We start from the raw sequence: 26,411 nt of genomic DNA on the forward strand, positions 1-26,411 counted from the left end.
CTTAGTTATACTTAGAGTAGACATACTGCAAACAAGCAGCAGACACATCTAAGATGGAAACCTAAGGATTGGGCTGGCCATACATTCCTGACTTGGCACATGAAGTATGTGATTCCCATGACATTCATAACAGAGATGGAGAAGGTACAACCCACACTAGATGTCTGGATAAGATACAGTGATTTTTTTTTCCATTTGGTCAACTTTTCTTTTGCCAGAATTCTTAATGTAAGAAGTCAGCTAACACTGCTTTGGTCTAAAATGATGACTTGGGAAATCACAGTTGTTGTTTCTTTATTCCAATAAATTTTAATCCAGGTGTTCTGGAATGGAAAAAAAGAGAAGATGTGGAAGAGGAAAGATCATGTATTAAGGGTGATTAAACAGTTGATCTTACCTATGGAGGTCCCATTGTTTGCAATATAGGATGCCAGGTCAATGTGTTTACTATCAATGTATAAATCTCTCATACAGCCCACAAACTCTCTGTGCTCCACTGGAAAATTTTCAGGCAGATTGGGGACCCCTCCAAGCAGCAAAGGCCCTGTAAGGTCCAGAGATCTGGAGGGAAAAAAAGACCCGAGAGTAGAATTTGTAACAGTTGCTCTACACACACACACACACACACACACACACACACACACACACACACACCAATGCTACAAAGACATCATAAATCTGTTTTTGTAATGTTGCATTTAAGTCCAAAATGGAAAAGTGTGGTCAATCAGCAGTTTTTGTTTTGTTTTGTTTGCTAATACTTATGGAAAGACAGAATCCACATAGCCAAAAACTGAGGTATATGAAGAGGCTACTTATTGAGTACACACACACAACCAGCCAGCTGCTTCTGGAGTGCTTATAAGCCAGAGAGGGAGATATATTCCTCTCCTACCACTGACAATTGGGTGGCCTAAAAATTGATAGATAAATTCCAACTTCCGTCTAGAGCATGCTAATTCTGACACGGTGATAATGTGGAATCCTCAGGATAGATAACCCTTGACAGACCTCTTCTTTTATCTGATTCCCCGTGTCAAATCATCCACATTAGTGGCTATCATAATGTCTTCCGGACAACAAATTCCGTAAGTTAATTAAACAGTGTGTGAAGAACTGAAGTTTTCTGTCAAAAAACGTCACTGGATATTCCCAAGCCTTGGCCTTTTGAGAGAGGAAGACCCACTAATATTTAGTCAATATTGGCAAATTGGTAATGTTGGGTGAAAGTATTAAGAGTATTTTGTTGTAAAAATATTTTTTTCTAAACAAGCTTAATGTTTGAGCCCAAGCAAGTCCATTGCACCACCAAGCAGGAACTTTCAAGATTATCTGCCTGACAGAATAGTATTCCACCCCCTACCCCCCCAGGTATGGAAAAGCAATTAAAGACAAGGTCACCAAAACTCAACTACAGTTGCTTTGCAAGCTTGCTTAATTAGGCAAGGGCTGAATAATTACTTGCAGAGAGCAGGCATCATATGAGTAATGATGAAAACATGGCTCATCCTGCGGAGGTTACAGTGTATTATAAACCATATTATGGAGCTTCCTCTTTCCCTTTTCCAGGGCTCAAACTGAGCATGAACTAGAGTGAAGTTGTGAAAAAAAGATGTATGACATCTCTTCCCAGGGTCTTCATGCCACCTGGCAGGAAGGTCAGCGTTCGGGGCTCAGGACCCCAGACAGCCCCTGGTTCTCAGGAAGCTGGTTGAAGTTTTAGAGATTCAGGTTAATGTCAACGTTTCAACTAACCAACTCCAAACCAATAAACTCCAAGACAAGCAATTCCTCAAAGTTCCATTTGATTTGAGTTGTCATATTGGCACATCTGGGAAAACCAGAATCTGAGAGTTCCGAGTTTTCCCTTCCCAAAAGAGAATCAAAGGTCCATCCGTCAGTCCACCACATGGCCCAATCAAATCTTCATCCCAACTGGAGACATCCCTCCGGTCACTTCCCTCCAGGTGCAGAGCAACATGCCCTTGACTCTCTGAGAAAGAATGTTGTCTACTCTTCTACCTCACTATGAAATCCCCCCTCCCAAATTCCCAGGCACTGAATGTGGCAGCCTCAAAGCTCCAAAGAGAAAAATGGCTTCCAAGGGTGATAACGTAAAGGAAAAAAAAAGGACAGGGCAGGACAGGACAGGGAAATACACTTAGCACTTTTGTTTTACTTTAGCTGAAAAATATAAAAGACTCACTTTTTGGAACTGGACTGTACTCCCTCTGCTGCGCAGGAATAGTTCCCAATCTCATTGCCAAACTGTAGGGCCAGAGATGTATCACATTTATCCACTGTTAGAATGGCCACTTTGTCTGTGGAAGGTCCTTGCACTGAACCCAGGGAGTTTATTTTGGGCTGAAATGATAAAGCAAAGCTGAATAGGTCTTTCCTTAATACCACTGTTACATTTCATCTGGCTTAAGGTACACTCCACTAACACTGTTCTAATTCAGAATTCAGCTAGATTATACCTTTCTACTTTAAAAAAAATAACTCTACACTTAGAGAACTAGCATACAAGCACACACCGGTGTTTCTTGATACTCCATTGGATGAGATGTCGCCATATTTGTTTACTCATTCAATAGATTCTCAGTGTGGAATCAAGTTTCCCAAAAAAGTAGAAAGCTTTATACATGATGGTTGCCATTCTCATGGGAATGAAAAGCCTTTATTCTCTCTTTCTTGCTTTAATACACAAAAAAGGAAAAAAAATACAAAAAGAAAAAGAAAACAAAAATAATCAAAACATTCAGGAACTCATTCAGCTTATTTTAAAATAAATCATAAATAAAATAAATCATAAAATCTTGATCACACAAAAAATATTAATTAGTATTTGCATTTCATTGGTAAAGAATTCATCCACCCACACACCCACACACCCACACACCCACACCACACACACACACCATGTATCTGTGAATTTGGGTTGTACTATTGTTCCAACATAGCCCTTACTTGAAAATCTATAATTCTTTCAGATAGCGATATAAATGTAAGTATATAACTGAAAATGCATTTATATCTTTAAACTCTGTTGATCTTTGGAATGCCATACTAACAGACTTAAAAATATTGCACTTAAATAGGGCAATATGGGGATAAGCCCATGGTGAGATCATTTAATAGTTTGAGATCATTACAATGTACTTTCTATCACTCCCAACCTTGGGGTCCAATTGCCCAGTGATAGCAGAATCTGGAACAGTGAAGGCGAACCTATGACACACATGTCAAAGGTGACACACCACAATGTTTTGGATGACACATCATTGTTCACCAACACCCAACTGTCATTGAAAGCATGTCCCATTCTCACATGGTTTTCACAGGCTACAGAAACCATCCAAGAATGGGGTGTACTCTCAGTTGGCTTCTGGATCCAGTGAAAATTACGTGAGAGACTGTACTCTCATGGGCTTCCAGACCCTCCAAAAATCACACAAGAGCAGGGTGTACTTTCATACGGGTTTCAGAGGCTACAGAGGCCAAAAAAAAGGAGCATTCTCCAAAGCTGCTAGAAGAAAGAAGGCCTTGTATGATCTGGAGCAGCCTCAGGTAGGCTGCAAGGGCCTTCAGCAGAAAGAGAACATTGCTTGAAAGTAAGCGGCATATGGCAGATCCTGAGGAATGTTGGCCTGCAAGAGGAATTGTGCCATTCCCCAAGGTTGACATGCCTTGAGGAATGATGCAAGGCAGACTTTCGGGGTGTCAGCTAGGACTGAAGTTGAGGTGCTAAGGCTGCTGACCCTTTACTTCATGCCCTGCCTTGGAGTTGCTGCCAAGTTCCAATATTCGAAATAGCCCAGAGGAAAGAAAGACAATTCTCTCTCCTTTGTTCGGGGATGTGTGTATATATGTTTGTGTGTGTGCATGTATGTGAGCTAGCGGAACCAAGCTAGCAGAATCAAGTTGGGCATTTTCCAATTTTTAGATATACCAAGCACAAAAGGTTCACCTGGAATAGATGCAAAAAGTGCCAGTTGGGAAGAAGATGACGGAGTGATGTGGTTTTCTTCGTAGCATTGTGCCATTTGTAATTTGTATATTTACCAACTATTGACTATATTTACTTATCTTGTTTACATCTCACTGCCTCCTGTGGAAATCTTAATGCCAAAAGCATTTTTCTATGCTAGCATTGACTCAAAACCCATTTGACTTATTTTTATCAATGTTTTTACACCGAATACCTCCGGCTATGCTTAAGAAGGCAGCTCTTATTGACCTAACTTAGGTTCACACATCTGCTAAGTCATAACCATGTTTACATCATTTTGCTTTTGTGTGTTGTGTGGACCCAGCCACGTTCATTTGTACCCAAATGAAAATGTACTCAAGTGGATGGTCTTCTTCTTATGTCTGACAAAGCATAGTTTAGTACAATGTTGAAAGCTAGTTACTTTCTATGTGGCAAAAGAATTTGGGAGATGTCCTGGGAAAAAAGAAGACTGAACACATGGACCACAACTTGTGCTCCAAATGCAACCAGAACACCACCACGAGAAAACCACCACAACACAAAAATGTTTGTGCCTACCTTGTTGTAATAATGAAGTTGCACCGTGTGCCACTGACCGTCACTAACCCCTCCTGGTACAGATGGAGAAACAACAGTGCTTGATTCCCCTGCAAGGCAGAGGGATATTAGACCCACAGTAAGTAGATTGGGATGACATTTGTGTCTATGGAGATTCTCAGTCATCCAGGTCATGGTTGTCCCAAAGGTGCTTTTTCAGCTGGACTTTCTGGGTTTTCTTTGAAGATGTTTCACTTCTGATCCAAGAAGCTTCTTCAGCAAAACCCGAAAGTCCAGTAGCCTCTTGAAAAAGCACCTTTGCAACATGACATTTGTGTGTTCTTCATTCTCCACTCATGCCAAGATCAGAATTGCAGCCCACCAAGCTGTTAAAAAAGTAACACTCTTTCCTATGTAGGGCAATCCTAACCATGAAGATGATCCCAAGGAATGTTTTAAAGTGGGATTTAAAAATAAAATAAAATAAAGAAGGCCCTAAATCCATAAAATGAGTTCTAGTATAAACTCCATTCATTTGGCTTTTTGATCAATCCAGCCATTAATGTTTGGCAGGAACATCCTCCGTCAAAGTTGGGTTATATAATTATTCATATGTCATCACCAATGCTAGTGTAAGTCAACCTTATAGGAATGCTCTGTACACACACTCAAATGCACAAGAAAAAAAAAGACGTTGCTTGGATACATAATACTCCTTTAATGTTTTCTGCATTATAAAGAAAACCTAGAATGCTGTGAAAGAAAGCATATTGATTTTACACTTAGTATCAATATTTATGAGCAATACTCCATCTGGATTCATTAGGGAAAGTAGCAAAAATGCCTTCCTTATCAATATTGGCTGTATTAACTCTGTCCACCAAATTGTCCCCTTTGTAGTGCAAAACAGAAGAACAGCTCCTGGTGTCCCACTTTTCAGCTCTATTCAACTACTTTTGTATACATAAATGGGTTATGCATGGAATAACCAACAACTACTCTCTTTCAGATTGTGTGCTAGTTACCTACAATACTGTTTCCAAAGCTTCTGCACCCTTTGAATGAGATTTTAGAGATATAGAGATAATGTAAATTTTTACCTGCTGTTCCTTCCTGGCCCCTCTATTTTGCATTTAACTGTTTTAGATATTTGGTAAATAAACATCAAAGTATATTTTTTTCGCTAGCTGAACTTTCATAAGGAAAACTGTAGATCTCCACTTCTTAACTATCCTTTTTCTTCTTTGAAAAGGTGAAAACACAACAAATCTGATTTTTATTTTCTGCGCTAAGCAAGGGAGAATGCTGCAGTAACAAGACTGCAGCCTGCCTTACTGATGTTTTTAACTCCCTGGAAATGAAAGCCATTTTCTGTAATACAGTAACTATGTTCAGGTGGTTTCTGTTTTGGACCTTATCTTTAAAGTTGAATAACCTGTCCTATTTTTCTGCATAATCAGACAGAATCTTGTGAATAAAGGATGTGGTTTGGAGTATTATTATGTCGCATGCCAGTAAAGGTTTCAAACTGCAGTTTAAAACAGAACATGGCTTCCAGCATTCATTCTGACAGCACTTGAATCTTTGTAACCTGTAGACTTGATATGCTATGTGGACATATGAGCAGGTGAATTCAGAGATGCATCTATAGATACAGTATACTATCTTGCCATCTTCCATATTCCCGCCTTATCATGTCATTCAGACATATATCTTTATGTTGATATAAATATAGTTTAAAAATTTTCTGGGTTATCATCCCAGAATCGATCACATGACCCGACTGTACAAATTGCAAAGTACAAACTGGCATTTTTGTACAGATCATCCATGCAAATTTAATGGGTGCAAACACAGAATCCGGTATATTAGTCTAAAGATTAATTCTCTGCAACCCTTCCAATTGATTAAAGCGAACATTCTTACAAAGATTAGCAACACCTGCCAACTACAAATTTGCATATAGAGAAGTTTTCTGCAAGTTGAATTATGGACCACATTAGAAGTTGCAGACTGAAGTGCTTATTTTGAAACAAAATACCTGAAGCTTCAAAATTAGAATACCGACTGCCCATTGTCCACAGCAAATGACTATTTCAAAAAAAAAAAAACCAGGAATGTTGAAAGAGTGCCTAGTGCAAAATACAGTATTTTGTTTTTTTCGTGTTTGCCCAGATACTGGTATCTAAATTTTCCTGTGGTTGGAAATGTGACTACCACTTTGTAATAAAGGACTATTCTATTTGGCAAGGGACTTTATAGGGTCCCAAATGTCCTTATTTGCTGGATTAGAAGACTTTTCTGATAATTAATCAGTAGCGATGGTACTAATTTTGAAAAAAGTGCAGCTTCTATAAGATTCTCAACAGAAAAAGTCTATTTTATAGTAAGTACCATTCAATATTACAATGGCAGCTTCTTGGGGACATCAGTGACGAAAGCATGGACCCATCTACCACACCCACCTGTAGAGTACTTCAACTGGACCTGCCCATCAACAATCTCTATAGCCAGAAAGTCGTGTTTCTCATTCAGACGTCCATTGTAAATTAAGAGACCACCACGCTCTACAGTGGCAAATCTAGTGATGAAATATAAAAGAGTTAGAATTTTCACACATACTTGAACAAAGTAGTTAAATTTTTCTGGAATTTTCATACAATTTTTCCCGGTACCAAAACTCAAGTCAGTTAATGTAATTGCCAGTTGGTATTATGACTGCAGAAAGAATTATATTACTATCAAACCATCAATAAAGAGTAGATCTGTCATCTCCCCTCCCCCCAGAACTGACAAAATAGAGCCCAACTAATCATTGTACCATATTTTAAGGAAACCTGCCCTTGTTGAATTTCTGCTCTGTTTACATTTGAGCAAGTGAGAGTTGCCAACTATTGTAATAATTCTCCTAGTAATTTTTTTTTTTTAAATCTCACTCTTGTGAAGATAGTTTGATAGAACTAATATCTTGGGAATTCCCCTCCGCTCCCCAATATAAAGAGAAAATCTAACTGGAAAGCCAGGGCAAATATATAACGGAGTTCAGCAAGATAAAATTCAACATCATCAATGGCAGATAAAGGCAGTTCTTACAAAGCTGCTTCTTAGCAGAACTTACGAAAGAGAAAGGCTCAGGTGGAACCTCTGGCGCAAACCTCGAAACATGACAAAAGATTTGGGAGGAAAAGAGCGTACAGATACTTCACAAAATGGTTTTTCAAAGCCTCCGGGTGGACATTGACATTGGAAGCCTCCATCGGCAGAGTTGGTGCAAGTGCCTCCATTCCTACATATTCCAGGAACACAACGTCCTGCCCGACTATCCACTTCACAGTTGTCACCTATTGGAAAAGAAGAGAAGAAGAAATGAAATGATCAAAGGGCCTCTGAGACAGAATAAGGCAAAAGCTATAGTAAAAGAAAGAAGTGGGATTCCTGTCATATAAGAACATATAAACATCACACAGATACTACGTTATATTCTGCTGCATTACGTTATGTTAATATTAAAACCATGCTATGCCATATTTGTATTTCTGGTGGGATCTCAAGGCTCTCTCCACTGTCATAAATGGCTCATCATTTGGTTAAATGGCTACATCTCATCTCTGTAAAACTACTGGACCTACTAAGATGGTTGTCTGAAAAGGCTATTAGATCTATAAGGATTCCAGATGGCCTAGCAAGGTTTGTGATTAATCCTACCAAGGTTTCTATCAATACCCCAGTTGTTACATGAAATAGAATATTTGCTGAGGTAAATTGATACTATCACTCCCAGGGTGCTCTCCAGTCTCCTTTAGAGGACTTGAGGAAATTGAAGTGATAAGACAAGAGTGTAAGTGGACAACAATGTGCTTCAAATTTGATAAGGCAGTGTGAAGCCAATTTGAAATAATAAACTTTGATGAGATCTGCAGAAACACCCCCCGCCCCGCCCCCCCCCCCACGATTTCTCTGTGCTTATTGCCCATTTGCAGCCTTATTGCCCCTATTTTCAGCTTGAATCGTTTCAAGTTGGGACAGAGTTGATTCATATTACTAACCATTTCCTTCCAGAATTTGATCATCAAAACTCTAATGAATTAGTTGCAATTTATTTTTGTGTAAGTGTGTTTGTTCGCATGAAGTCTGTTCTGGTCAGACCAGCCTGGTTGCTGCTAGTGAAGAAAAATGAATTATGGGACTGTCTGGTAACTTTTTTTTTTTACTTAGTTACACTGGATCAATCTGAGTTTTTGACACCCAAGTCCATGGCCAAGTTGTTTGGAGGGTATGCTCTAACTCAGGGTCCCCAACCGCCGGTCTGCGGACCGGTGCCGGGCATGGAACAAGCCTTACCGGGCCGCTGGTTGCTGGGTGCCGCCATCTTTTTGGTAAAAAAGCAATTTTTCTTCAAAAGATGGCGGCGCCAGCGCTGGTGAGCTTTTCCGGGTGAAAGCCATTTCTACCCGAAAAGCTCACCAGAAGCGCTGGCGCCGCCATTTTTACGAAAAATCACTTCGATGACGTCACCGGAAGTGATTTTCGTCAAAAAAGATGGCGGCGCCCAGCTGACGCCGGAACCGGGCATGGCGCCCAGCTGACGCGCGGAACCGGGCCGCGGCGTCGAAAAGGTTGGGGATCCTGCTCTAACTAACATCATTGCACAATGTAGCTTGTAACTTCTAGACATAAATTGTTAGAAAATCCCTTTGTGAACATCACAAAGACTACTCTGAGCAAAAGAAGGATGTCTTTTTATCTAAAGATCTAAAAATCAGATTAGACTTCCAAAAAAGCCTTTGCCGCAACAACTTGCAACACCAAATTGACTTTGTCTTGTAATGAAAGCTAAATAAGGTCAGCCACAGTTAGGGAAGAAAACCACTGGATGTTCCGAATGAAAAAAAGTCATGCAAATTATGCCACTGGGACTGGGTGATACATGCATGTACCCATGGGTTTACCAGCAAGGATGCTTGACTCAAGGAAGTTTGTACTTTGAAAAAGCCTGCAGTGGATCTTTTTAAAAAAAAGCAATTAGAGGTCAATATTCAAACATCCACAATTGGGTAAAATGGTTGAAAAAGTGATGGTAATCATGGAGGAAATGTTGCAATTCAAGTGGGATTTCACCTGATTGAAGGGCCAAATTTCAGAGTTGGCTGCTCTCATAATTGATGTCATGGATACTTTTGTTTGAGGATTGGATACCAGAGCTTGACACCAGATATGACAATCAAATATTTCTCCCTGCTCTGCATTTTAAAGTAGATATACTGTTTAAAAAAAAGTAATATATACAGTGGTAATATATTTAGTGTAGAAAATTAGGTACTCATATATGTGAAGAAATTCTCCAGTTAAGAGCACCGGAAAATGGAACCATGATTTCTGTATAAGTTAATCTTGAGTTTTAAATCCCGGGCTTCTTCCTTCTGCTATTTTAACTCAAAAACTATATGCCTACTTGTAACTGTTCTAACATATTTGGGCGATCAGTCCCTTGTTTACAAAAACATCTTTTCTGGTGAATCAGCAAATCTTATTTCACCAGTTTCAGGCTTACACTAATGAAGAAACTGTTTCTCTTTCAGTCTTTCTTGAATTAGCGGTTTTTGATACTGTGGCATCCTTCTAGATCAGGGATGTCAAACTCAAGGGCTGTGGGCCAGATATGGCCCGCCAGGTGCTTTAATCTGGCCTGTGGGGCCGGTCTGGAAATATCAAAGGACTGGCCCACGGTGCCTCTGCCAGGAAAAATGGGCCACGTGGAGGCCTTCATGTAGCCCATTTTTGGCTGTCAGAATGCTGCTAGAGGTTGGGGAGGCCAAAAATGGACCACATGCACCCTGTTTTGGCTGGCAAAAGTGCTGCAGGACTTCTCATCTTCCCATTTCTCCCCCCACTCCCCCCCACTCCCCCTCATGGCCCATGGAGGAGAACTACAATGCTGATCCGGCCCTCAAAGAAATCTAGTTTGACACCCTGTTCTAAATCCTCTCAGAGATCAGGAATTGAAGATAGTGCTTTGCTGTGGTACCTTTTACCTCTCTGTGGTAGAGTCCAAATGGTGTGATTTAAGACAGGTCTCCCTCAAAACAGAAGCTATTTTATAGGATCCCTTCAGATTACATTCTACCTCCAATGTTTTTCAACAGTCACATGAAATGGCCAGGAAAACTTGATGATGTGATATTGAAAGGTGTAGCATGATACTAAAATCTACCTATGATGATTTTGCCATCATCACTGCCATCGTCTATAAATGCAATTGTGAAAAAGTGATGGAGACAACTGTGATGGAGATAGTTTTAAGTTGTTGGGTAGCCCTAGAAGGTATCCTTTTCCAAGATAATATGACAATCATGCTTGTGACTGTATAAATAGTATGATTTGTTTCTGGCATTGGCAATTGACAGTGATACACCCATTAAAAGTTAAATTGTAACTGCAATCTACAGGACTTATACTCTAAAATATATCGCTTCTGGGCAACTGTACCATATGAAGTGGGGCTGTATGTGGTGGAGCTAGAACTCCCAGCATTCCTAATCATGGTGGCTAAAGGCAACTCCAATATATCTGTAGTTTCTTCCCCAAACCCCAAAAACTTTAACCTTAGATTGTCTACTATTGACCTCACCCCTTTCCTAAGAGGTCTGTAGGGCGTGCATAAAGCGCACCAACGTGCCTACCATCCCTGTCCTATTGTTTCTCTTATTCTTCTTTTATTTTTCTTATATGTACCCATTTCATGTATTCACAACTATGTATACACTTATACTTATTATCTTGTAAACAATTGGCAAATCAAATAAATAAATAAATAAATAAATATCGGCTGTCGAATTGGGGAAGATAGCTCTTGAATCATTTAGCCCTGCCTATATTGTCATTTGCCTGAACAGCCACGTGATGGCACTATTTACCATTCAGTATATGTGGAATTTGCAACCAAACTATCAGCATTCACAGGCATCATCCTTCTGACGAGCCAAACTCCTCACTAAACACTTCACCAGTATAAGGTGTGTCAGGTAACCTGGCCATATTTCCTTTCAATATGAATCAGAGTGATAGAAATGAGTTTTCTCTTTGCAAGTGATAAATTAATTACAATGTACCGACAATGACCTATTTTTGGCCAATGGACAAAGTCAAGAAGGTGGCTTCATTTTGGGAGTTAAAGTTTGGTCTGGACAGGAGAAGGAGGAAAAAGAGAAGGAGAAGAAAGAAGAGGAGAAGGAGGAGCGGGAGGAGCACAGGAGACTAAGGCACTTTTACTTTCACTGAGATCTCATTCTTTCAGACGATGTGCTGGAAAGCTTCACTCAGCATAGTACAGGTGAGTTCAGACAACTGCTTCAATTGCTAAAACTGAGAGTTTAGTCTTCTTTAATTAAACTTACATTTAACTGAATCATACTCATAATTAGAAATAATCTGCACAAGATAGCAAAAACCTCAGAACCTGCATGGAAATTTAACACAGATCTAATTCCAATAGCGGGAGGAAAGAATGGCTGCCTGCCAGATTTTATCCTAGACAGATAATCAGATAGTAAATGCAAAAACTGTTCCTCTTTACCTTCCTTGAAGCAGAAAATTTTTGCCCCATTTTGCAACCTTTTCTTGCCACAATTGTTAAGTGAATCATTGCAGTTGTTAAGTTAGTAACATGGTTGTTAAATGAATCTGGCTTCCCCATCGACGTTGCTTGTCAGAAGGTCGCAAAAGGTGAACACAGGACCCCAGGACAGAGCAACTGTCATAAATATAAGTCAGTTGCCAAGCATCTGAATTTTGATCTGTGACCATGCTGCCATGGTTGTATGTGAAAAACAATCATAAGTCTGTATAGGAATAGCGTAAGAGGAAGATACTTAATATATTGAATGGGGACATCAGCTCTTTGAACTATTACCATCGGTTTAGGGTAAGAACAAGGACGAGCAGATTTAAGAACAGTTTTTATCCAAGTGCAGTTTTGAGTTTGAATGCAGGGTCATAAGATTTTTGTGGAATTAAATGGCTGAGAGTAATGGGGTATTTACATTTTTAAATTGCATAGAGATGATTGTATGGTTGGTTGTGTTTAGTTTAATTTTTTTCTTTAGTGGTGTTTGTCCAGTTTTACTTTGTGGAAGAGTTTCGTTGCACCGCTTGCGAGTGTAATGACAAATAAATTCTTATGTCTTATGTCTTATAAGTCACTTTTTTCGGTGCCATTGTAACTTTGAACAGTCACTAAACGAACTGTTGTAAGTCAAAGGCTATCTGTAGCTATGGAAAGTCTAACCAGAATCTCTTGGTTGGTTAATGTGTTTACTAAACGTAAAAAATACTCTAAGCAAATCAGTTCCGGCTAATACTTGGGTGGCAGAGACAGGAACTGTAAGAAGGCAGTTGCAAGTCTCTTTCATATCCTTGAGAAGAAAACCACACGGACAAATTCACTGAATAGGGAAATTAAGCTTGACAATAGCAATAGCACTTAGACTTATAGACCGCTTCACAGTGCTTCACAGCCCTCTCTAAGCAGTTTTAAAGAGTCAGCCTATTGCCCCCAACAATCTGGGTCCTCATTTTACTCACCTCGGAAGGATGGAAGGCCGAGCCAACCTTCAGCCAGGTGGGATTTGAACTGCCAAATTGCAGGCAGCCAGCAGAAGTAGCCTGCAGTACTGCACTCTAACCACTGCGCCACTGTGGCTCTTAAGGGGATATTAGAATATAGAAGATGACAAGATGACATGAGATTTTATGTGGTTGTAAAGAATCTTCCAGAGCATAGAGGCCCATGTGTTTCCAATTGACAGAATATTCTGAGAAAATTCTCCTTGAGATGTTCAGACAGGACAGGCAGAATCATCTTTGGCAAGGCGGTGCCTAGGAATAATTGCCTTGATATCCATTTCGAAAGAAAAGCAGCAAGGGTAATGGGACCAGTTAATGTCCTGTTGATTAGCTTTTCAGAAGCACTTAGCTGAGAAACTATGATGGACTAGATGGGCCTTTAATCAAATCATGGAGACTGCTTTTCTCATGCCCTTGTATTAGATCATTTCTAAGCAACCCGCCCAACACTAGCACCATATAAAGTTGTCAAACTCACGGCCCATGGGCCAGATGCATCACGCTCTGGCCACCCCCACGCCTGGTTTAGCGAAGGGGGGAAAAGTCACATGACAATGCCGTGACAATGCGTGTTTAATACCCCTGATATAAAGCAACCCAAATACACAGTCTCCCGGGACTGTTCAGTCATAAAACACAGCTCTTTCTAATACCTCTAAGAAAGGTGGAACATTGGGTGTAATCGCTTTCATTCCTGTTTTGTGCTTTTCTCGCCTACAGTAGCTTGCCTTAGTCAGCGTGATCCCACTGAGGATAATAAAAAGAGCAGGTGATATGATCCAGAAAGGAACAGGAATTTATACGCTATGATTGCATTATCTCCTACAGCTCAGCGCATTAAGGATATGGTAACATTTCCAAATTTGCATCCCAAGTTTCCCTGCTGCCCAACGGCAATCCTTCCTGAAGTGCAGCCAGATCTTATTGCTGGGTTGCTGGTGGGTTCTCCAAGGATTACGGTGCTGCGGAATTTCAGCTATTATGCTCTTGGGATGGTGTTCAGAGGAACTCAGGATTTCATGGCTGAGACAATCCTGAATTTGTCCCAGGTTATCTCAGCTGTGTCTACTAGAGATGGCCACTTGTTAGATCTAATGTTTACTTTAGAGCAGATGGCACGTGATCTAGATATGGGAGTTATTGCCACTAATTCCTAACTGTGTTCAGATCATTTTCTAATTATGATGCACAATACTGATCTCTGTGAGGATGATTTGGCTGTATTTGAACAGTCAGCCCAAACTGCTTGATAGATCCAGATGGCTTTTTTTGAAAGTGCTTGGAGATTTTCTCAGCAGCCTGGTAAACAGTTCTACTCTGCATCTGGAACCAGAAAGTTACCAGGGCTCTGGATGTGATTGTTTCTCTCTTGAATGACTGGTCCTGAGGTGCAACCTGGGTTTATCAAGGAGTTTCAGTTAAGGAAATAAGTGAAGAAAGAGATGATGATGGAAAAAGCAGATTCCTTTCAGTCTGAATTCAGAGCCAGGAATTCAGCTTTCTCCATTTTGTTCTTGATATCTCAAGTTAGGTCCACAGGGGGATGTCAGGAAGTAACAGTTGAGGAAATATATGAACTCTTCCAGAGGTGGGTATTCAGCAGGTTCTGACCAGTTCTGGAGAACCGGTAGCAGAAGTTTTGAGTGGTTCAGAGAACCAGCAAATACCACCTCTGACATGAGATTTTACAGTATCCTTCCCCTGCCACCAGGGGTGGGATTCTACCAGTTTGCACTATTCGCTAGAATCGTTATTTAACATTCTAAGCAGTTGGGAGAACCGGTTGTTAGAAGAAATTACTGGCCTAATCCTGTAAGAAAGGCAGGAAGGAAACATTCTGGTGTTGCTTACAGAAACTGCCTCTCTGTTAACCCTTACTACATTTTTGGCAGGACTAGACTTCCTGTCTCTGGAACTTCTCTCGAGTTTTTTCCCCCTCCTTTGCTGGTACTTTGCTTGCATGGAGTGACCATTTAAAGTTACAATGGCACTGAAAAAAGTGACTTATGACCATTTTTCACACTCACGACTGTTGCAGCATCCCCACAGTCATGAGACGCCAGGTGAGGAGATGCGTGCCTCGATGTGAGTGATATTGAGTTGGCCACACCCAGCCAATAACATGACCACCAAGCCACGCCCACCAACTAAGCCACGCCCACAGAACCAGTTGTTAAAAATTTTGAATCCCACCCCTGCCTGCCATGCCCACAGAACCGGTAGTAAAAAAAATTCAATCCCACCACTGAACTCTTCTCTAAATGTATGACCTGAAAACCTCTTAAGGGTTCATTATTGCTGATTTGGTTATCTCTTCATAAGACCATACAGAGGCAAGATTGCTCCTGTCAGTGGCAATCTCAAACTCCTTTTGACAAGGGAGATACAGTTTGAGAAACTGGTCCCTCGTCTGCTGTTCTTTTCCACAAAGTGTATAATTTTTCTTCGTCTGCACAATGAATGTGGGAAATAAAATCTCAAATGATGCTTGGTCTGGTCAATGATATCTCAGTAGCTGTCTCTGCAACAAACATAATTGAAATGTGCTTGCTTCACTTTCGCTAATATTTTTGCCTTCCTTAAGCATTTTTAAAATATATATTTAGAATTAAATAAAATGTAATTTAGAAGATAAGTGGGTTTTTTTGCATTTTTAATTTAGTCTACTTTGGTTTTTATATGTTTTTAAAAAACAAGTTCTAAGATTCTTTTGGAAAATATTTTATTACCATGGGTAATTTAGTACAGAATTTTTTGCTTTTCTTTCCCCCCCTCACTATATAGTTATTTTTATATTAGGTTTATATTATATATAAAACTCACTTTTGTCTTTATTTTGGTTGTTTAACTTTACATTTACATTTAATATACAGTCTTTCACATTCATGTGAAAAATATGGAAACTGAATTGTCTTTTAAAAATACATGTACATATACTATAGTATTTGATTTTAGATTTTTTAAAATTAGAATATGCATTTTTGTAAAGATTTTCTTGGTTTTGCCCTTGAATTTTCCTTTTTTAAAGAATGCCTCCATCAAAACCTGTTCTGTCTCACCTGCGACCACGAGGTGAGAGTCCAAGTTTCCAAAGGAATATAAATAAACAGACAGGACCAGGAATGACAGAGTTAAATTCCTTTGGCTGGAGAAGTCCTTGGCAGTCTTCCAAAAGCTGCTTGCCAAGTCCAATAACAAGACAAGACCATAAATCAAAGGCAAACGCCGCAGCACAGAGAATTTGTCAGCTTCTATCCCAAATAAACAAGTTGTCCCGAAGAAGGATTCAGAGCTAACATGCCCCCTTTTATTTCCTGAGGGGCGTGTCAGTCTCTCATCTCAGTCCCTGATTTGACATTTCCTTTTATGTTGCATTTCACGTCTATGTCTACGTCTTTGCCTTGCATCAAACCAACATTCCTCAGTCAGAGGCTCCGCTACGCTCTCCTGATTATCTGCCGACACCTGAGGCACAACCAGGGAGGAAGGTCCTGGGGAGGAAGATGATTCCGAATCCTCCAGCAAAGCAGGCTCAAACCTCAGAGCCAAATCCTCCTCTTCCTCCTGGCTCAAGTCTGTGTCTTCCAGCAAAGCAGGCTCAAATCTCGAGGCCAAATCCCTCTCTTCCTCATTGCTTAAGTCTGTATCTTCTAACAAGGCAGGCTCAGACCTCTGAGTCACAACACAAACCTGTGTGTGTTTTCTTGAAAATTTGTAGTTTTGCATTTCCCTTTATATATGCCTCTTTGCAAACAATTTCCCCTAATGTGTGTCTTTTACTATGCAATTTTCTCTTGTGTCTATATTTTTGCACTTTTGTTTTGATGGGGAACTACATTATAAAATACAATTTACAGAAGGGTGAAAATGAATTGTACTGTATTGTACAATATATATATTAGTTCAAAAGTTCAAAAGCAATATATATGCTAGTTCAAAAAGTAAAAATTGTATGACTGTGTTTTAACAGGCAAACCAAATCGATTTTCCTTTCTTGCTGAAAAAGCAAATAGCCATTTAGCAGCACATATGTCTTAAAGAAAGAAAGAAAGAAAGAAATATCTTGCCTGAATGCAAATTATAACATAAAATGCACTTTATATAGGTAATTTTGTATATAGATAAATTTCAGGAAACATATAGTTGCCTAAATCCTCTCGTTGTGCTTATTCTTATGGGAAGACAACAAGATAAAGTCACTTAGAAAGGTTGACAGACAGCTGAAATTCAGCTGAACCTTTACAGCATTACCCAACCATGATATGTTCCATTTTCATTGTTGAACTGAAATTCTGGATCTTGTCAAAATTTAGAGAAATGATTGCAACAAAAAATGAGAAAAAGTACTAATAATAAAATGAAGGAAGGGCAGTTTCCTATTTAAACTATGCAATCCTGCATGTTGCTTTAGAGTTAAGGAATAATAAATGGAATTCAAAGTTTGGTGCTAGTTGTTAGAAATTTGGTAGGTAAGATATGTGGTAGAGAAATTTCAGCTTGCAAAGGTCTGTAAATAGAGGACCTCAAGGGATAAGAACCTAAAGGACAGAATAATAAAATTGGAAAGGACCTTGGAGGTCTTCTAATCCAATCCTCTGCTGAAGCAGGGGTCGCCAACCTTTTGGACCTCAGGGACCACCAAACTCATAATTTAAAATCCTGTGGACCACTAATATGAAATTTTACTGATGGTGGCTTGCTGACGTTTTCCCAGGGTCTCTGCAAAAAGCAGCAGAGACCTTGGGAAAATCCCCCAAAAAGTCTGCAGGAAAATTCCATACCCCGTTATCCTACCGATCGATCATTCTTTATTTGGGATTGCAGGATACTGTCTCTAGCTCCATTCTCAGGGAGGGAGAGAGGGAGAGAGAGAGAGACAGAGAGAATGAGACAGGGACAGAGACAGAGAGAGACAGAGAGAGACTGACTGACTTTTGGCTTCATGCAAGGAAAGCAGCAGAAGCAGCAGAAGTCTTTCTTTCTCTCCCCCAAAGTACACCAGAAATGAATCTTTGTGAGACTTGTCGCACCGGTGCAGCCTCTTGGTGCAGGTTGCCTTGCAGGATCCCAAAGACTCATTTCTGGCGGAGTTTGGGGGAGAGAAAGACTTTCCTTGCGTGCAGCCAAAAGCAGAAGAAGAAAGAAGTGGAAAGAAGCAGCCCGGTGGCCACGTGAAGTGCATGGGGCGAGTGGGGCAAGTTTCCCCCCTCCACCCTTTCCCCCCTCCACTCACTACCTCGTGTTGTTCACAATGCAAGCGATGCAAATCTTGTGTTCCCACAGGCCATGTGGGTGGCGCAGCCTTGTGTTCCCATGCAGCCTGGATTAATTGGGGGGTGTTTTGGGGGTGACATTTCTCTGCAGACCACCAAAATTTTCTCGTGGACCACCAGTGGTCCCTGGCCCACTGGTTGGCGACAACTGCTATAATGGATGTCACTCGTGGCATCATGTCATCATCATGTGACGTATCATGACTTTTTTCCCCTTCGCTAAACCAGGGGTGGACGTGGCTAGCTCGTGACGCATCTGGCCCATGGGCTGCAAGTTTGACACCCCTGCCCTATAACATTTCAGACAAATGGTTGTCTAATCTCTTCTTTAAAACCTCCACTGTTAGAGCACTTGCCTTCTGGAGGCAAGTCATTCCACTGATTAATTCTTCTAACTGTCAAGAAATATCTCTAGTTCTAGGTTGCTTCTCTGTCCTTGACCAGTTTCCATCTATTGCTTCTTGCCATGCCTTCAGGTGATTTGGAAAATAGGTTGACCCCCTCTTCTTTGTGGCAGCCCCTGAGATATTGGAATACATCACCCCTAAACCTTCTTTTCATTAAACTAAACATAACCAATTCCTGAAACCATTCTTCATATGTTTTAGCCTCCAGGCGCCTAATCTTCTTTGTTGCTCTTCTCTACACTCTTTCCAGAGTTTCAACATCCTTTTTTATATCATGGCAACCAAAACTGGATGCAATATTCAAGTGTGGTCTTACCGAGGCATTATAAAGTGGTATTAACACTTCATGTAATCTTGATTCTACACCTCTAGGACTGCGTTGGCTTCATTCTTCAGCCTAGGACTGTGTTGGCTTTTTTGGCAACTATATAGCACAGAGCTGGCTCATATTTAAGTGATTGTCCACCAGGACTCCAAGATCCCTATTATTGAGCCAGGCACCACCTATTTTATACGTATGCATTTTGTTTTTCTTGCCTAAATGTAGAACTTTGCTTTTCTCACTATTGTATTTCATTTTGTTAGATAGGGCCCAGTGTTCAAGTCTGTCAAGATCCTTCTGTAGCTCGAGCCTATCTTCTGGAATATTGGCTAGTCCTATCAACTTGGTGTCTGCAAATTTGATAAATTTCATGATCCCTCCCTTCACCTAAATCATCGATGAAGATGTTGAAGAGTACTGAGCCTAAGGCAGAGTCTTGGGGTACCCCACTGCATACTTCCCTCCATGTAGATACAGTTCCATTTAATTAACTCTTAATTTCTGCAAAGAATTTAAGAGTTAGTAATAGTTGTTGGGCAATTTAGAGCACATGGGGACATTAAAATTATGAACCTCTGTTCAAATGATGTTTCTCCTAAGGAGCAGGGAGACAGAAATAAAACCCAGGTGTTAATAAAGACATAAAAATAAGGAGTTATGGGATATGTGCCTGGATGAGGGGTCGGGGCAGAATGGAACAGAAGCCAAGGTTTCCGCTATGCCTGCAGGGGTTGGGATTGTCAGAATTAACCACTTAATGAACAGTGTATTGTGATATAAGTTCCCCAAGGGTGGGGCTTGTATCAGGATGCTCCATCCACCTTCTTGCCAGTTCCTCCCAATTCCCATAGATGCTGCTACAGGGAAGCTCAGGGGCTACAAAGAACTCAGGTATCTTGCTTGGCCAATGGAATGAGAAACAGAGACAAGCAGGTTTTTACCTATAAGGAAATTGTTCAGTAAATTAATTGGGGGAAGGCTGATGCTTGATTAGATTGGATGGACCAGAATAAAGGAATACAGATTCAAAGATCCCTTAAGACACTGCTACCATTGATGGGCTGGGCAGGAGAATTAATTTGTTTAGATCTTGTATTGAGCATTTCCATTCTTGAAGGTTCTTACAAGGGAGCACAGCTATTGTCTACTTTTGACTGAAGAACAGCACTCTGTGCCAGATCTCAGAGTGGCTGTTTTGGAAACATGGGACTTTTGAAAGCACCACTGAGTGAGAAGTTTCTGAACTGATATACATTTAAAAGTTTCAAGCAATCTGAGAAGGTCTCAACAAACACAATAGACTTTATCAATTGTTAATTGATAAGATACTAGCAGGCTGCATCATATGTAATCTGCAGGGGCAACTTATTTCTCCTTCCTAGTCGCCTCCACCTTTCCCATATCTCCTCAGTGCAGCCACTCCATGCAGTGGATGACATGAAATGCAGCTCATGACAGCTGATGCCTTCTCATAAAATTTGTTAGTTGGACAAGGTATTACCAGACTCCCCCTTCTTTCTTGCCCCTATGGACTAACATGGCTCTTCTCCTGTCTAGGATGGTCCACCCTCTTCCATTAAGGGCACAGTTTATGGAGCAGTGGGGGAGGAAGGGGACACTGGCCTAGCAAGCCTCTTCAGCTGAGTCAAGTCGGTCGATCAATGCAATGACAGATGTAGCAGCCAGATGACTGTCCCTTAAAGAGACTGCTCAGTCTGTTCACGAAAAAAAGCACGTGTGGGGGAGGGAAAAGGTTGCTAGTTTCTCAGTTTGATAAGACTCTCAATGAATTCAGTAGGTCAATAACTTAATGTTGTTTAGTTATTTACCTGCCTGGGCTATACAACTTATTATATACCTGTGTGTTGTTTGTTTTCTACTTGGCTTAAGACGGGCAAATATATAAATGTTTTAAATAAATGCAAACTGTGAAGTTCCTAATTAGAGGCTTGGTGGGGTTTTTTTTTTTTTTCTTATTAGGTTTGCAAAGGTTGAGAGAGAAAAATTGTCCCCTAGAGCCTCTCCCTCCATCTGGAAATTAGATTTGTTTTAAATCAACTGCAAAGAAGTTAGTTTGCAGATGGTTATGGGAGCCAGTTTACTGAACCCAGAACAGCGGTATTCTGCAAACAAAGCAGGTTGCCTAGTTCTGCTTGGGCCTCTTTGAATTGTACATTGCCACAGGAAAATACATAGGTCAAATGCTATCCAGTTTCTGTGTGATATGTCACAAATAGTAATTCCCTCCCACCCCTAGGAAAATACCCCCACAGGATGAGAAGTAAAAATTGCTATATGTAAAGCATTTACTAATTAAAGCAGACAACAATTGGGGAAGAGAAAATGGCACTTGGAGACTGATCGCCAGAACCATCAGATGTTTGCTTTGATAGGCAAACAAGTAGATTAAATATATATTTTGTACTTTCCTCTGCTGCTGCATTAGTTGTTATGTCCCCTACAAACAAAGGACACGGTACCACCGAAAGAGGCATGTGCCCTGTGGAAAGCCTGAAGTACAGTAATCTCATTAGGATGGTTGGGCAGGCCATTATTGTTTATAGGTCCTACTTCCTTCCCATCGCAGCTTGCCTTTTCACTTTCTTAAAGTTGTGCTCTGCTGTCCTTTCCCTTCTACCAGCAGTGGCTATTCCAGGGCGGTCAAACTCCCGGCCTGCGTGCTGGCCACACCCCTGCCCAGTTTAGCGAAGGGGAAAAAGTCCTGCTACGTTACGTGATGCCTCCATGACGACGTGAGTTTGATATCCCTGGGCTATTCAGTAAATCCCAGCTGCTTTGGGTAAGTCTAGAGGAAGATCGTCACATTCTAAGTGGACTCTCTCCCACCCTCTTGTCTTTGTTCTTCTTGCACCAGTGGAAGAAGATGGGGAAAAAAGAAAAATGGAAAGATGACCAAGATGTTTCTCCTCCTCCCTCTGTTAGAAGGATAGGCTACACAAAAGTCAAATTTTGCGCCAACCCAGAAAGCTCAAACTGCCCAAGGAGCTGCTGATCCAGTTCTACAGAGGAATTATTGAGTCTGTCATCTTCACCTCTATAACTGTCTGGTTTGGTTCTGCAACCCAACAGGGCAGACACAGACTCCAGAGAGTAATTAGGACTGCAGAAAAAACAATTACTACCAATCTCCCTTCCATCGAGGACTTGCATCGAGGACTTGCATAAGTCAAAAAAAGGGCTGTGAAAATATTTACAGACCCCTCACATCCTGGACATAAACTGTTACAACTCCTTCCCTCAAAACGATGCTATAGAGCACTGCATACCAGAACAACTAGACACAAGGACAGTTTTTCCCCGAAAGCCATCACTCTGCTAAACAAATAATTCCCTCAACACTGTTCAACTATTACAAAGTCTGCACTACTATTACTGTTAATCTTTTCATCATCACTCCTTACCATCCATCTCCTCCCACTTGTGACTGTATGACTGGAACTTTGTCGCTTGTACCCTTACTATTTATATGGACTGTTTCCTAGTATGATTTGATTGCTTATTGTACCCTATGACTATCATTAAGTGTTGTACCTTATGATTCTTGACAAACATATTTTTTCTTTTATGTACACTGAGAGCATTTGCACCAAGACAAATTCTTTGTGTGCCCAACCACACCTGGCCAATAAACAATTCTTTTCTATCCAGGGGTGGGATTCAAAATTTTTAACAATTTCTGTGGGCATGGCTTAGTTGGTGGGCGTGGCTTGGTGGTCATGTGACTGGGTGGATGTGGCTTGGTGGTCATGTTATTGGCTGGGTGTGGCCAACTCAATATCACTCACATCGAGGCACACTTCTCCTCGCCTGGAATCTCATGACTGTGGGGATGTTGCAATAGTTGTAAGTGTGAAAAATGGTCATAAGTCACTTTTTTCATTGCCATTGTAACTTTGAATGGTCACTCCACACAAGCAAAGTACCAGCAAAGGAGGGGGAAAAAACTCCAGAGAAGTTCCAGAGACAGGAAGTCTAGTCCTGCCAAAAATGTAGTAAGGGTTAACAGAGAGGCAGTTTCTGTAAGCAACACCAGAATGTTTCCTTCCTGCCTTTCTTACAGGATTAGGCCAGTAATTTCTTCTAACAACCGGTTCTCCGAACTGCTTAGAATGTTAACATCCAGTTCTAGCGAATAGGTGAGAATTGGTAGAATCCCACCCCTGATTCTATCTATCTATCTAAATTCAAAGTAAATTGGCTATGAATACCGATAATGACATTTTTACTCTTTCATAAGAAATAAGTATACAGTGAACAATAGATAAAAAACAAACAGGTTTATGCCAGAACTTAAAAGAACAGTACAGCTAGAGACTACAGTAAGAGCTAGGCTGTATTGGCCCAAAGGTTCAACTAAAGATCAGTCCTCAATGTATGATCACAACTCAGGTGAGAACTTCTGTTTCAAAGCAATGCAGTCATTCAGTAAATTGCATCCCAACTTTACAACTTTTTTTGCCATAGTCATTAAATGAATCGCTGTAATTATTAAGTGACTTGGGCTTGCCCCATTGAATTTGCTTGTTGGACGCTTCTTGAGAAGATTGCAAATGGCAACCATGTCACTGCAGGAATGCTGTAATGACATGAGTGGTCATAAATATTAGAAGCGGCCATAAGTCATTTTTTTTTAGCACTCTCATAAATTGGAATATTCATTAAAGGAATGGTTGTAAGTCAAGAACTACTTGTGATCCAGTGTTCATTGACATAATAGTGGCCAACCTGCAGGGGTGGGATCCGACTGGTGTAACTACTGGTTCGGTGATTTACGATTTGTGCGTGCATGTGAGATGTTTGTGAGCTGTGCTGCCCAGACAGCTGAGCAGCACTGCGCATAGGTGCGCAGCGTTTGAAAAAGCACTATTTTCCTGCTTTTTCAAACACAGCTGTGTCACACAAAGCAGCTGAGGTTGAAAAAGCAGGAAATAAAGGACAGGTAAGTGCCCAGGTGGGCGGGTGGACCAAAACAGCAGCAGACACAGAACCGGTTCTTTGTCCGCTGCTCTTCAGAGCTACCGGTTCTACAGAGCCGGACAGAACCCGTAGAATCCCACCCCTGCCAACCTGGTACATCTGGGAAGTCCCAGGCATAGACAGGAAGGTTGCTAACTTCCTCCCCAGCAGCTGGTATCTGTTGGAAGATCTTATATCACCTGTCCATTGATAGTATTGCTTTGCTGGAGCTTTGCTGATACTGCAACTTTTCACTCTTTTCATTCCTTATTTCTAGTTGCATTCCTGAAAAAATATCACTCAACTGAGGATTCCCCCCCCCCCCTACCTCCAGGCAATACCATGTAAAGGATTAACTCAGCAAACAGAAACTAATTATGGGTAGCAGTTGGAATTTATATTGACAACTGGCTGGTACTTTTGCTGTGAAACATGAGACAGGTTGCAAACTGCTGAAGATGCTTTCAAGGGAGACTCAGAAGTATGAATCTTATCCAAACAATAGCATGAGTGTTTCTCTTCCTCTAGCACTTTATTTTCACCCTTATAATAATGAATTACTCAAGAAAAAATACAGTTGCTAAGTTTTTGAGTAAAGACAACATTGTCTTTTTTTTTCAAGAGTAAAGCTAGTTACTTTTCCAGATCACAATTAAATCCTTGTGTAATTTAATTACCAGCCAGCTTCTGTTCTATCCACTATAATGATCCGATATGAAATGAATTTATGAGGACAGGGATTATTGCTTCTTTATTTCTGGCTGGGCAGGGAGCACAAGCCAAACCAAATGAAAAATAAAGAAATGGAAATATTTTACTTATATCATTCTGTTCCGATGTTTAAATCTGCAGAGTCATATTACAACACTTAGCTTTTGTGGGATCGCTTTCATCAGGGTGCAACATTTGTTTTGCATAATGACAGGAGTGTGTTTAAACAAACACTCAGCAACAGAGTGGTCAATGCCTGGAATGCACTACCTGACACTGTTGTTACATCCTTTAACCCCCACTCCTTTAACCTCAAACTATCTACTATTGACCTCACCCCATTCCTAAGAGGTCTGTAAGGGGCGTGCATAAATGCACAATCGTGCCTACCATCCCTGTCCTATTGTCCCCATTTATTTGTACCTATTTCCTGTATTCTTACTCATGTTTATACTTATACCTATAATCTTGTAAGCGATTGACAAATCAAATAAAGCAAATAAAAAATAAATAAAACTGTGTTGGAACCACAATTTGAGCAATGATTGGGTCTATAAGATTCTCCAACGGGCAGCAAGGATTGGTTGGGATGGCTTGCGATAACTCCACCCACAATACAACACAGTATATTACGGCTCTTAAAGTTGATGGCTTTAGAAGTGTCCTTAAAAACATCTCAATCACTCACTTCTCCACCCCAAAATACCCAGCAGAAGCCAGCCCCACCCAGTACATCGATCCCTTTGTTTCCTGTAAAGTTTACCAATATGACATAAAAAAACATCAAATTTCCTGGACCAATTATAGCAGCCCCTATATTCAAATTAAAAAAATAGCAGAAATCTCCAATGGTCACCATATCTGCTGATTTTAAAATGAGAACAATGTTATTTGACAAGATTTTGTATAACTGTGTTCCCCTGAAGCCAGACTGTGTAGGAAGCCACATGAAAAGGATGCAGATTTCACCCAGCTAGGCACTGATCTGAACCTTTACCCCAATTTCTCTTGCCATGCTATCTTGGACAGGAATTTTTATTTTATTTAACATGTGGCATCTACAGAGGTCATGCAATCACTGATATATAAATTTAGTTTAAATATTGTGTTGATAGGTAGACAGACAGATAAATAGATAAAGACAGACAGAGGGATATAGTGATATAGTGATATAGAGATAATATTTGTGGACAATACAATATAGGAGATAATATATTAAATTAAGATAAAATCATAATAAAAACACCATACTATGGAGCCATACAACTGCAATGGGATAGATGTTATAATTCAATATTTGAGGAAGCTCTAACTGCTTCTTGTATGGCTGAGGTGAGGTCATCCCAGGTACCTTGAAATTTCCTGAGACAACATTCATGAACTATTGGACAAGAAGAGAAAACTAGTCTAGAAAGCAATCCGGAAAGTTTGGCCAAGTTCAAAATAACAGTATTTAGTGAATGTGACGCTTTTCTGAGTAAGACTGTAAAGAGCTGCTATGGGCAATTGCAGACATACTCAATAAGACTTTCTATACACAGAAGCAAACCATCATGGAAAAACAAAAC

At 40.5% G+C, this 26,411-nt stretch overlaps 1 protein-coding gene across 1 annotated transcript in view; it reads right to left on the minus strand.

Moving 5' to 3' along the window:
* Nucleotides 1-26,411, minus strand: part of CELSR3 (cadherin EGF LAG seven-pass G-type receptor 3) — a 147,951-nt gene that overhangs the window by 87,770 nt on the left and 33,770 nt on the right. Inside the window, exons 3-7 of the mRNA XM_087954169.1 lie at nt 7,650-7,872; nt 6,997-7,112; nt 4,553-4,641; nt 2,207-2,364; nt 398-561 (exon numbers count right to left, since the gene is read on the minus strand). Coding sequence (XP_087810295.1) covers nt 398-561; nt 2,207-2,364; nt 4,553-4,641; nt 6,997-7,112; nt 7,650-7,872 — 750 coding nt within the window. The remainder of the gene's footprint in view (nt 1-397; nt 562-2,206; nt 2,365-4,552; nt 4,642-6,996; nt 7,113-7,649; nt 7,873-26,411) is intronic.

The sequence above is a fragment of the Notechis scutatus genome, chromosome 2 (genome assembly GCF_049901735.1).
Source record: "Notechis scutatus isolate UNSWTSFEM ecotype Mainland chromosome 2, rNotScu1.2, whole genome shotgun sequence".
NCBI classification, from domain to species: Eukaryota; Metazoa; Chordata; class Lepidosauria; order Squamata; family Elapidae; genus Notechis; species Notechis scutatus.